This window comes from Phlebotomus papatasi, chromosome 2 (genome assembly GCF_024763615.1).
Source record: "Phlebotomus papatasi isolate M1 chromosome 2, Ppap_2.1, whole genome shotgun sequence".
Classification (NCBI taxonomy): Eukaryota; Metazoa; Arthropoda; class Insecta; order Diptera; family Psychodidae; genus Phlebotomus; species Phlebotomus papatasi.
Genome location: NC_077223.1, coordinates 3,767,923 through 3,780,496, shown reverse-complemented (window position 1 = coordinate 3,780,496; position 12,574 = coordinate 3,767,923). Strand labels below are relative to the sequence as shown.

General features: G+C 31.9%; 1 protein-coding gene across 4 annotated transcripts in view; it reads right to left on the bottom strand.

Annotated features, from left to right (window-relative positions):
* Positions 1 to 6,543: 6,543 nt before the first annotated feature.
* LOC129802199 (RNA-binding protein 24-like) overlaps positions 6,544 to 12,574 on the bottom strand; it is a 50,456-nt gene continuing 44,425 nt past the window's right edge. For all 4 annotated transcript variants that reach the window (XM_055847836.1, XM_055847837.1, XM_055847838.1 and 1 more), the window contains exons 5-7: positions 12,111 to 12,249; positions 6,942 to 7,026; positions 6,544 to 6,868 (exon numbers count right to left, since the gene is read on the bottom strand). In XM_055847836.1, coding sequence (XP_055703811.1) covers positions 6,714 to 6,868; positions 6,942 to 7,026; positions 12,111 to 12,249 — 379 coding nt within the window. In that variant the 3' untranslated portion in view covers positions 6,544 to 6,713. The remainder of the gene's footprint in view (positions 6,869 to 6,941; positions 7,027 to 12,110; positions 12,250 to 12,574) is intronic.

The following is a 12,574-nucleotide window of genomic DNA, read 5'->3' as shown; positions in this document are numbered from 1 at the left end:
GTATTACAAGATACCTTTCCGTATGGAGAGATAAATATACCAAATTTTTGTTTAAATAAATTTTTTCCTCTGAGCACTGTGAGCTGAGTCCGAGATCAATTTAGGAATTGGCTTCAAATAGCTCCATATAAAAAGGCCAACGTGCCAGGGGGTTGTCCGGGAGACTATCCTGCGCCCTTCATCTCTCTTCTGTGGCATGGATTCAGATGACAAGAACTAGACCATGCCGCCGTCTCTCACCGTTTAGCCTAATGCAGAAGGTTGATGGGCCAAACATTTCAAAATATTTTCCCAACAAAATTTCTCGCACTTTCTCGTGTTTTCCTCATTCTTTTCTTGCGTAGGTGGAGGAAATGACGATGAAGATGACTCTTCGTCAAATGGATCATCATTTGAATTCCCTTCTTCGTCACTCTTCAGTGGCACCAGGAAAAAAATCATCAACTAAGATGAATATTACATGGTGGAAAAAAATTAAAATTTATTTATATACCGTGAGTGTGGAAATAATTCTTGTCTTAAAGACGCAGCAAAAAAATAAAGAGAGTGGCGTTTAGACACTTCAGGGATTTTCTCAGAGTGGTGAAGCATTTTTGGGAGCTCCTCTCCGATGCGAGGTAAAGGAAAAAAAAAGGGGAGACAGCTGCCACGAAACGCCCCCAATTTTTCTGCGATTTCAGAAGAAAATCAAGAACCAGAGATTCTCCGTAAAAGTGCGACGATTGAGGGAAAAGTTAAATGACACTGTGATCTATTTTGGGCTTGGGATGGTACAAAAAAAAATTAGAATGAAGTATGGCCTAAAGGAATAAAACACTCAAGAGACATATTTTTTCCTATTTTTAATAATTTCTTTATTTTCTTTCCTTTCTTTTCTCCCACATCCATCCCTCTTGGTTCGGGAATCATATTACAAATTCTCTTTCTCTCTTACTATTCTGGATTATTTCTTATCAATAGGATTTTTTTTTAATATTTCATAGTTTTCTAAAAATTTTATTCTGTTTTTTTTTCTCTTTTGAAATATATATATATATATTAAGTAACTATCGAGTTCTAACGTCTCTTCAATACAGAGATTTCTTCTCAATCTTAAATGATATGATTGTTTTTTTTTATTTGCCTTCTTTCTATTAAATAAATTATTAACTTAACAAATTATAATATCTCTAGAGAATATTTTATCATTGTTTATTGTAATTTTTTTTCTTAGACTGTTTTACTCTTCATGCATCTCCCTTAATTTCTCACTTAAGACTAAATTTGTCTCAATATTTCTGCAACAAATTGTACGATCCTCTTTTCTCCAATTACTCTTTTTTTTTTTAAATTTAAGTACAGAAAAAAAAATCAAAAAGAGGTCCTTGTCTTCCATCAGGACGGATAATATTGTCCGGAAACTTTTATTTTTTTGCAATTCTCTCAAAATGTCTCTGAAGAATTTACATACTGAAAAAAATATTATTTAAAAATAGTAAAAAGAAGTGTTAGAAATTGTCTCTCAAGATCAGTCATTGCCTTGTACACTGATCAGCAAAAATTGAGCATTGCATCAGTGCCAAGTGGAGGAAAAAGTAGGATTTTCTTTTCATACAAATAAATAATCTAGAAAGACGTTTGACTAGATTTACAAAAAAAAACTAAGGATTGAAAAATTAATTTAAAGATGTTCACTGTGATAATTTGCAATTGAGAACCTCACTAAAAGCTCTTGTTTAAAATTCTCAAAGATGAATTCTGTTTTTGGGATTCGCATAATTCTGATTTAAAAAACTTTGATTTTTTTTAAAATTAAATGATACTTGAAACATCAATGAAACATTGCGCTGCAATTGAGTGATTAGAAAATTATCCAAAGGAAATTTTTATATTTGACTGAATTATTCATTAACAATTGGGATAAATTGTTCGTTCCCAGACGAATATAAAATGAAATACCAATAAAAATTCAAGATATCATAAATAAATTGAAAAATAAAAAAATGTTTCATGTTTCAACTATTTTTTTAAAATATTCGGAATATTTCTTTACGTTGGTGATATTCAGAATATAAAGTATTTGCAAAATATTCGCGGTATTCGAAATTATTGCAAAATATTTTTAGTAATTTCCTATTGTTCGTGAATTATTCGCAATATCTCCAAATCATTTCTACTAGAGGAAAGTACTCTACTTTCGAACGTTCATGCTTTCAAATAATGTGAATTTTTTCTATTTTTCCAAAGAGACTTACACATTTTTATTAAATATTAGTTAGCTTATCGTGAATTATTGATAAATTACGTGATAATTATGTATAACTCTCTTAGGGAAAATAAGATAATCACATTATTCGAAGGCATGAACGTTCAAAAGTAGAATACTTTCCTCTAGTAGAAATGATTTGGAGATATTGCGAATCATACACGAACAATGGGAAATTAATAAAAATATTTTGCAATAATTTCGAATATCGTGAATATTTTGCAAATACTTTATATTCTGAATATCTCCAATTCTGAATTCCCCTACTCGAACAAAATATTCGTAATATTTGCAAACTTTACAAAATTATTAAGAATATTCGCTGTATTTTAAATATTCTGAATATATTTTCAAATCATTCGCGAAATTCATGGTAGGGGGAAATGGGGCACTTTCGAATTGATGCAGCTTAAACTAGAGCATTTTGCTCCTATTTTTTTTAATGAAACTAAACCTTAACGTGATATAATTTAGCTCCAAAAATCAATTTCGAAGCTAAATTACCTCATGAAAAGGCTCAATTCCATTTAGAAGTATGTGAAGAAGACCCAATTTAAGAGGCGCCCCATTTCAAAAGTGTCCCACAATACCCTATTAGCAGTATTCGAAAATATTCCTAACCATTCCGATAATTACAAATCATTTGTAATATTCGTGAAATTAGAAAGATTCCCGAAATTCCGAAAATATTCGCAATATTTGCAAAATATTAAGAATAAATTTAATATTCAATATTAGAATATTCAAATATTATTTGCAATAATCGAAAATTATTAGCTATATTCACAATATTCGCTAAATTTCAGATATTTGCATTATTCTGAAATCATTCAAAATATTTTCAAAATTATTCCAAAATTTTCGTGATACATCTAATATTCCCAAAGTTCCCAAATGTTTTGAGATATTCACATAGGGAGGAGTGGGGCATCTTTAAATTGGGGCAGCTTTGAAATTGGGCTTTTTTCTCCTATTTTCAAATGAAACTGAGCCTTATCATTATGCAATTTAGCTTCGCAATTGGTTTGTTGAGCTAAATTATATCATAATAAGGTCTAGTTCCATTTGAAAATAGGAGAAAAAAGCTCAATTTCAAAGCTGCCCCAATTCAAAGGTGCCCCACTTCCCCCTAATATTCAAGAAATTAGAAAAATCTGAAAAATACTTCTGAAATTCGCTTAATTTATTCCGGATATACCAATAAATTTTTTTTAAATAAAAATTCAAAGCGAAGTCGCACATTTCAGAAATTGGATTGCTTCGTTATTAACACTAAACCTACCAAGACCCGATCAAATTGACCGGTTTAAAATTAACACATATTTAAACGGTAAAAATTCCCTATCAACTTCATGAATTTCTTAAAATATGCATGTAATATATTTTCCAGTGTCTAAATTTTAATTATTTGCTATTTTCCAAGACAAATTTGTTGAGTATCCCATCCTACCGCAAATTGACCGAAAAACGACCACAAAAGCTCGGTAGGTTTAGTGTTAACTTCTATTCGGAGAATTTTTAAAAGTCTGTTTAATTCTTAGAATTCTTTTTAGCAATTTCAAAATAATTGTTTTAGGAACATGACGGAAACTACCCATAAAACACAAAAATAAAAACTTTAAGAAACTGGTTTGGCCATAATAAAAAGAAAAGGCGAATAATAAAATTGATTTTAAAAAGAAAAAGTCGAAATCACGCAATTAGGACTTTAGGGCAAGATGGGGTAATTCGGAAAATCATGTCTATTTTGGAATTTTTAGATTTTCTCACTGTTTCGGATAATCAAAGAGAAAAAGAAAACCAAGAAGTAGTACAAGGCTTTTCATTCAAGAGTACTTTTTCGTTGTTTTTCCTTTTGGCATCTAAAACTGTAAGGATATCTCAAAGTTCCAAATTAGACATTATTCCAAATTACCCCATCTTACCTTACGTGATAATTTTGTATATATTAAAAAAAGGATTAGAAACGATTTTACAGAGAAAACCCCCCATGTTGGGTCCTTAAAAAATCTCTCATTTTGTTTTTAGAATTTTTTTTGGTAAATCATTTAACTTTTGGCCATCAAAATATTCCATTTTATGTAAATAAATAATTTTAAATTAATCAAAAGTAATTTAAAACTTATTCTTGCAATCCCAAGATGGTTTATAACCTTTTAATTTCGAATTTACTTCGAATAGGGTAAGTGTACCAAATTTCGACCAGCTTGCAATTTCGGCCACTGCTTTTGTTCCTCAAATTTCCATCTATTTTTAATTTTTGCATATTCTAGAGATTATACAATGCTAAAAATGACAAAAAATGTCGCTTCGACGAACGAGATGATGTGAAAAAGACTTTGGAAGGGTTCTGGAAGGGCAATGAACTAAGACAATCAAGCTGTCCGAAATAAGCCACCAAAGTTATGTCTACATTTTTATTCATTTTAAAATGTATTAAGAATTATTTAGAGAAAATAAAGACGATAAACTATCTACAAGATTCCAAGGAACACTTCTTAAAAAGAAGTAACTAACAAATGCAATTTGTATTAAAAATATTACATTTCAAACTTTACATTTTGGCGCTTGCATAAAACTATTCCAAAATTTGGTACACTTACGCCAATTCACTTTTTTTATATGTTAAAAATTTGTTAATTCCTCTAGAAAATTAAATGAGTGTATTTGGTAAATGTTTTAATCCCATTGCGTCTCTTTATTGGCTGGAGCTTTTGATTTTCCCTCAAAGCTTCAGCCAATCAGAGAACGCGCTGGACTGCAAATATTTTACGGGATTAAATATTTAATTACACGTGGATAATGCTTAAGTGTCAAATTTAAATATGAAATTTACTCTGAAAAGAATTTGTCAAACGGAAAAATGAACCTTGTTCAAAATTTGTAGAAAATAATATTATTTACCAATTTGACAAAACGTTTTCATATTCATCTAGAAGAACAACCTTTTGACAAACTTTTCTTGTTAATATGACAAGACCTTTTTCAGAGTAGATACTCTGACAAAAATATCTTGTTAAACGGACAAATGGATCTTGTTCACAATTTGTCAAAAGGATGTTATTTACTAATTTGACAAAACATTTTCTCACATTTTATATGGGAAACATCCTTTTGACAAACTTTTAACAAAATCCAGTTAGACGCTCCATATTCCGTATGGAAAAACATTCTTTTGACAAACTTTTAACAAAATCCAGTTAGACGCTCCATATTCCGTATGGAAAAACATCCTTTTGACAAACTTTTAACAAAATTCAGTTAGACGCTCCATATTCCGTATGGAAAAACATCCTTTTGACAAACTTTTATTGTTACTTTGACAAGACTTTTTTCAGAGTAAATACTCTGATAAAAATATCTTGTTAAATGAACAAATAGATTTTGTAAAAAATTTGCCAAAATGTTATTTATTGATTTAACAAAACATTTTCTCACATTTTATATGGGAAACATCCTTTTGACAAACTTGTTTTGTTAATTTGACGAAACTTATTTTTCAGAGTAGCCATAATTTCGAAGTTTGGTAAGTCAATTTTGACACAGTTAACGTGAAGTTTGCTGCATATCTCCTTTAAGTTTAAAAAAAAACCGGATTGGAAACGGAAGGGATCTTAAAAATTTTCTCACAGAATCCAGGGGAAATCTTTGATTTTTCACATTTTTGAAAGTATCAGACATTTGAGAAAAAATTCAGAGCCATTAGAGCTTCATGATTTCCTGAAAATTAAAAAAAAAATAATCCAGAAAATATTATTTACTCAATTACAAAAAAAATCACAGTGATCACCTCAAAGGTGTGCCTGCAAAAGTTACTTACTTTCTCATTTTGGTTGGTTTCTTTTGGGAAAGATTTTCTTTAAAGAACCAATGTCAAAAAAAATCTGCAAACAAATAACGTAAAAAAGTTCCTTTAAAAAAAAAAACATCTTATAAAAAGTCGTTCTCATTCTGGATCTCTTTCGAGTCATTTTTGCAAAATAAATCTTGTGTGTCTTTGAAAAAAAAATATGATAGAATTTCTATATCACTAACAATTATTTTTTTTTTGTGTTATTCACCTTCATCTCTTCTCATTCCCTATCGCCTAAGATTTTTTTTATTCTTTATCATGGTATGTTCCTTAAAATCTAAAGAGAGAGAATTAAACTAAGAAGATTCTCTTGGTAATAAATTACATGTTTCTCTTTACTAATTTAAAATAGTAACTAAAAATATTTTATAGCATTATTATTTGTTTTTTTTTTTGTTTTTCTTTTAAAAATCTTCAATATTCCTCTATTCTTGCTTTTTCTCCCTTTTTTCTCTTTTCAAAATATAGTTTTATTATTTTTTTGTTTTAATTGTTGGCAGAGTCTGCATGAGTCACCGAACCCTCCCACAAAGGTCAGAGGGTGACCCATCTTCAAGTGCTTTTTTGGTAAATTTCATTATTATTGAGCGGCGCCAAGAGTTTTGGGGCCAGAAATCATTGAAGTCGTGCCTCCTGCAGGGACGTCTGCCCGGCTCCCTGATACGGCGCCAATCCTGGGAATCCACCAGCGGCTGCGGCGGCTGCAGCCGCTCCAGATTGTGGCAATGTGGCATAAGTGTAGGGCATATACCCAGCAGCAGCTGCATTAGCTACAAAAAAACACACCACCATCAGCATCCAATTGAACTCCCCCCAAACGCAATCCCTTCCTCATCATCTTACCTGCTGCAGCTCCAGAGTACGGATATGTCTCAAATCCCGTGTACTGACTCGGATAGGGTGCAGCGGCAGCAGCAGCAACCGCATTCTTCATTTGTAAAAAAATAAAAAAAAGAACAAGAAAAAAAAACAATAATTCATAGAATATAAATTATTAATAGAATATTTTCAGTGAATTTTAAGGTCACAATTTCCTCTTCTACAGCAATCAGAACAGCTCTATATATTTTTTTGTTGTTAAATGTTGACGACACAATCTCAACTTTTTAAACTTTCGAAGAAATTTAAATAAATTATTCATTTGACTGAGTTTTCCACATGTATCAAAATGTTTAAAGTGGTGCTCAAGTCGCAATATAATAAATAGCTTTTGCCACCTTTCTCAAAATAACTTCAAGTCTTTTTTTTTTAGGTGCTACACGGAAGATTTTCTTCCCCCGAAAATAAATATTATAATTCACTAAGAATTTGGACAACACATTCCTTCAGTATTATTTGGAACGGGTTGACAAAATTAGAAAAGAAAATATTGCTCAAATATTTATGCTATCTGCTTTATCTTGATACGCGCATATCTGTTTTTTTTTCTAACATTATTGTTACACAATAGAACTGCTTTCATTTTAATGTTAAAAGAAGAAGAAAAGCAAGATTAAACTAAAAGATTCCTAACGTTCAGAAACAATCGTTCGAATTTTCGAAGAAATTTGAATATGGAAGTTGAAAATTCATCCAAAAAGGACAATGAGCAACATGTATCATTGTATAGGTAGGGGAGACTGGGGTAAAAAGTCACAAATTGAAAATTTGAAAATTCAATATCTTCCAAAAAGAGATAGCGGCTTAAAATTTTTTCCACAGATGGCCTCCATAGACCTACTTCAAAGTCGTAAGTTTCTTAGAATTCGAACAAAAAAAAAAAAACCTTGGTATTGTTGTTAAAAACCTTGGTATTGTTTTTAACAACACTTTATCTTGGTCTGATCATGCAACCTCAATTTGTCGAAAAATCAATTACTCCCTATACACCCTCCGACGTTACCGGGACATCACACCCTATGACACACGCCTACTCCTCTCACGAGCGCTACTTTTACCCATATTTTCTTATGGAGCTGAGCTCTTTTTCCTTGCAGATAGTGATACGATCAACAGGTTAAAAGTTGCTTTCAACAACTGCGTAAGGTATATCTGCTCGCTTGGTCCCCGTGATCACATTACTCCTCATAGGGACGTGTTTGTTGGTTGCGATTTACCGTCCTTCCTTCAAATGCGTGCCCTTCTCTTTCTGCATCGCCTGGTGACAACTGGATCACCTGGTTACCTGGCTTCCCTCTTGACGAGGGGGGGTTCTGCTAGGGTTCAGGGATATTTGGTACCTAGGGCGGAGCAAGATCTTTTTTACCGCACTCTTTTTGTAAAAGGAGTTGCATTATATAACTCCCTTCCCCGTGAGGCACGTAGCTCTCAACGGGCGATTCAGAAACATTTCCAAACTGGGCTTAACTGATTAATTTATATTCTTTTTTTGCTTTCTTTTTTCTCTTTTTCATATTATTTATTGTTTTCTTTCCTTTTTCCTTTTTTCTGTTTCTTTTCATTTTTCAAATTCTTTTTTCTCGCCACGCAATTGTAAGAGGGTTGTACCCTATTTGTTGTGGATTTTTTGAAATAAATTAAAAAATTAAATTAAAAATAAATTAAACAAGGAATAATAAAAAATATTGAAATTTTTAGCCCTATTTTTGAAATGTTTTCCTTGCAACAGATATGAATTTTTATCTACTTATTTTCCAAAATTGATGCACTGGTAAGTATTATCTAAATGATTTGGACTCTTTGAATACGAAACCACTATCTATTTTAGACTTTTACAAAGGTTCTTTTCTCCAGAAATCCTTTTATTAAAAATGACCACTTGGGGTAAAAAGTAACAAAAGGTATGGAGCAAAAAGTAACAAAGACAAACATTTGCATTGGTCAAACGATTAGCAGTCTCTTGTGTGTTTTTTTCTAAAATAGCTTGAAAAGCGCTTTTCTCGTTCATATAGAGAAAACTGTGTTTTAAAAAGGTGGAGAGGAATAAATTTCCTATGAAAATCACCTAGCTATTTTTTTTAAATTTATGGTACTATTTCCCCAAGCATTTTTGAGAATGGTCACAAAATTACCTTTTAGAAAACAGTTCGATAAATGTATTTCCTTACAAAATGGAGGAATATGACTTTCACAAAGTTGTAGAGCAGTAAATTTCCTATAAAACTGCACTAATTAGAAATTTTTGGGGCGCTAGGGTAGCTTGTAAAAAAATAAAATATCCGTTTTGTTACTTTTTGCCCCAGTCTCCCCTATTTGTAAAGGTAACAAAGTTTGCTGCGAAGCGAAGTTCTAAAGCATGTGGAAAAGTTCGAAAGCATAAAAACTAATTTTCGTAGAAGAAAAATTATCTCTTATAATTTCTCAAAAAATATCCTCTACAATTCTCACAAGTTCTCCAGAAAAAACAAGATGAGAGTTTTTTCAGAGAAATAAGGAAAAATCAGGTAACATACAGTTGTCATAAAATCAAACAGGAATCCGTCAATGAGTTCAAAACTAAAAGTTGTAAGAGAATCTGCTCGTCTGAGGAATTTGATGATCATAATTGCAATATTTAGAATAAAAAAAAAACAAAGAAATGTAGATGGCAAATAAGAAGAAAATACTTTAAATAATTGATTGACACTACTGTACAAATAAAATTGATATTAATTTTTAAGTGTGAAAAAAAATTAAATATTTTTATTTCTATTAGAAATATTTTTAATCTAGTACTTAAAATTAATTAACGTGCTCCAATAATGCAAATTATGCGAGAAAAAAATGCGTCCCAAACATCCTCTTTTGTGTCCCATACTGCCCCACATCGGGAAGGTTTGGGACAAAGCGTCAAGTTAAATGTTTTATCTTCTCCAAGAAAACTAATTTGTTTTCCAAGTTCTATCGAGTACTTTTTATAAAGTCAATACCCATAAGTATCCTATAGACCGCATAAAATTGTAATACACTATCGTGATTTTTTGGAATACTGTCTCAAAGTCAAAACATGAAAGTGTCCCAAACCTCCCCCGTCTCCCCTATTATATTGACTGCATATTCTCGAAATGGACATAAAAGCATATGACTTTACAATGCATAACATACGTATGAGGACATTGAAACATTATGGCTCAAAGTCAAAACTTTAAACCTTATATCTCACTCAGAGATTTATCAACTAAATTTAAGTAAGCTCTCGAAAAATCCTAAAAAATGGCGATATAGATTGGTTCACAAGTCGAACGTAAGGGGCACTCCAGGTCAGCAGAGTTTCGAAATAATAAGACAAGTGTTAATTTTAGAAACTATTCAACCGATTTTAATGGTCTTAGATTCGCGAATGGCGTGTACTGGACAAACCGCGAACTTTCGTTGCTGGAAGAATATGTACCGTAGATGCGGATGACTTTGTCCTCCGTGGGTTACTTTGACCCTTTCCTGTTCGTAAGTCTTTCTTTAATTCTAACACTTAATGCTGGTCTTTATCGATCCGATCTACCATGTCTAATCGGTGAGGATAATTCTTAAACATTAGAATTAAAGAAAAGCTTGCGAACAGTACGAGGTCAAAGCAGGACAAAGTCACCTGCATCTGCAGTATGCATGTTCTCTGAGATCTTATAACTTCTTTTGAAGGCTAGAAGTTTTGTCAATAAGAAGTAGATATGAGCTAGGTTTTGTTTTTTAATCCCTGTATAGAGAGTTCCGCTTTAAAAGGAATTCTCGGGACGGAAAAAAGGACGTGAATTCACTCCAGTGACACAGAAAAATTACATACCCACAGGAGAGGTCTTTGGAATAAGTTAAGGAAACGCTGTGTTGTATGCAAATATTTTCGGCTCCGAGTTTTCAGCCTATTTCATATGAACGCCAACGATTCATATGAAATGTATTTCAAAAATAGTTTGCAAATAATTTAATTTAATTTCGAAAAATAATACGTATTTTTAATATTGAATTATTTACCGACTATTTCCCTGTAGGAAGAGTGAAGTTCCACTAAAATTTTACAGCTTGAAATTGACGTTTATTTGATGACAAACAAATTTCAATTAATAAGTTTAGAATTAACCCCCTATCAGGTAAAAAGCCATCCCGAAAATCAGATTTACTTCCAATACAGTAGACTCTCGCAAATTCGGCTCTTTTAAGATCGGGCTACTTTTTAATTCGGGCAGCAGTTACATTTGAAAAAAGTTTGTTGTCATTTTTCAAGTTTGATTATGATTATCAAATGAATCAAATATGCTCAAATTTGGCATGGTTTGTCTTAGTTTTGATGTGATTTTGCATTATTGAGGGATTTTCATGCAATTTACGATATATATCAGTGTGTAAACTCAATATCTATATGCACATGTCGCCCGAATTTCTGTCTAATTCGACTGACATTTCGGTCCCATATGCCCGAATTTGAGAGAGTCTACTGTACAAAGATTTTAAGTATTCAAAATTGTTTTATGCATTTATTAGATTTATTAAATTGAAAAGGTAAGTGAAAGGCATAGTTTTTTATGTTTCTTTTTGACATATCTACAAAAATCAGATTCGAAAAAAATGGCGTCACGCACTGTGTTCTTCCTTTTGACAGGTGTCAGAACAGTGAAACGGTTTCAGGCATTGACTTGAGCTCCCACTATTTACACTGAGTGAGAGAAATCCGAAAATATTAAAATAACATTCCGGAAATGTTTATTTTACCCTGCATTATGAATTAGAAATCGGTGTAAATATTATGCTTTTTAGTTGCATTATGGGTTAAAGTTACCCTTTTTCATGTTAATTTTACCCATAAAAAGGTGTAAAATTAACATTAAAAAATGTTGATATATTTTTACACCTAAAGTGTTAATTTTATGAGGACAAAAAGTTAATCGCCCCCCCCCCGTTTTTCCTCAGTGTAGGACAGCTTTTAGGCTATAAGTCACAGTGACCTTGAGTTATTTTTTTTAATAGTTTTTCATGATTAAACAGATTTTTAGAACTTATTCCTTGACCGATTTCGGAAAATTTGGATTCGTTGAAAAGGTCTTGGATCCCGGACAAGTTTAAAGTACTGAAAATAGAAGAAATGACTTTTATTTCATTACTTACTTGGTATTCGTAGAACTGACTAGTAGCTGCTGCAATTGCGGCCGCATGAGACAACTGTGTTGCCGGAAGTGGCATCAAGCCTGTTGTCGTGGCACTCGTTCCCAAATACGGTGTCCCATAGACATAGGATGGTGGAACCCTGTTGAAGAAATCGGGCAACATATTAGCACATCAATATCTAGGATTTAACCCTCATTTTGGCGCACATTGAGAGCAAAATTCTCAAAAAAAAATAGGATAAGAAAGAAAGAAAAAACAAAATTAATAAGACGATTAAAGACTCTGTCTTCTGTAATCATTTTTTTTAATTGTATTAAACTCCATTATCCACTCAAAAGATTTTTGGTAAGATATCAAAGAAAAAGAAGAAAAAATCCAAAAAAAGTGTCAATTAAAAACTTCTACGAAATCCACAAAAATCTCTCAAATGCCACGTTAATTGTCGTGTATGTTGTGTTACAAAA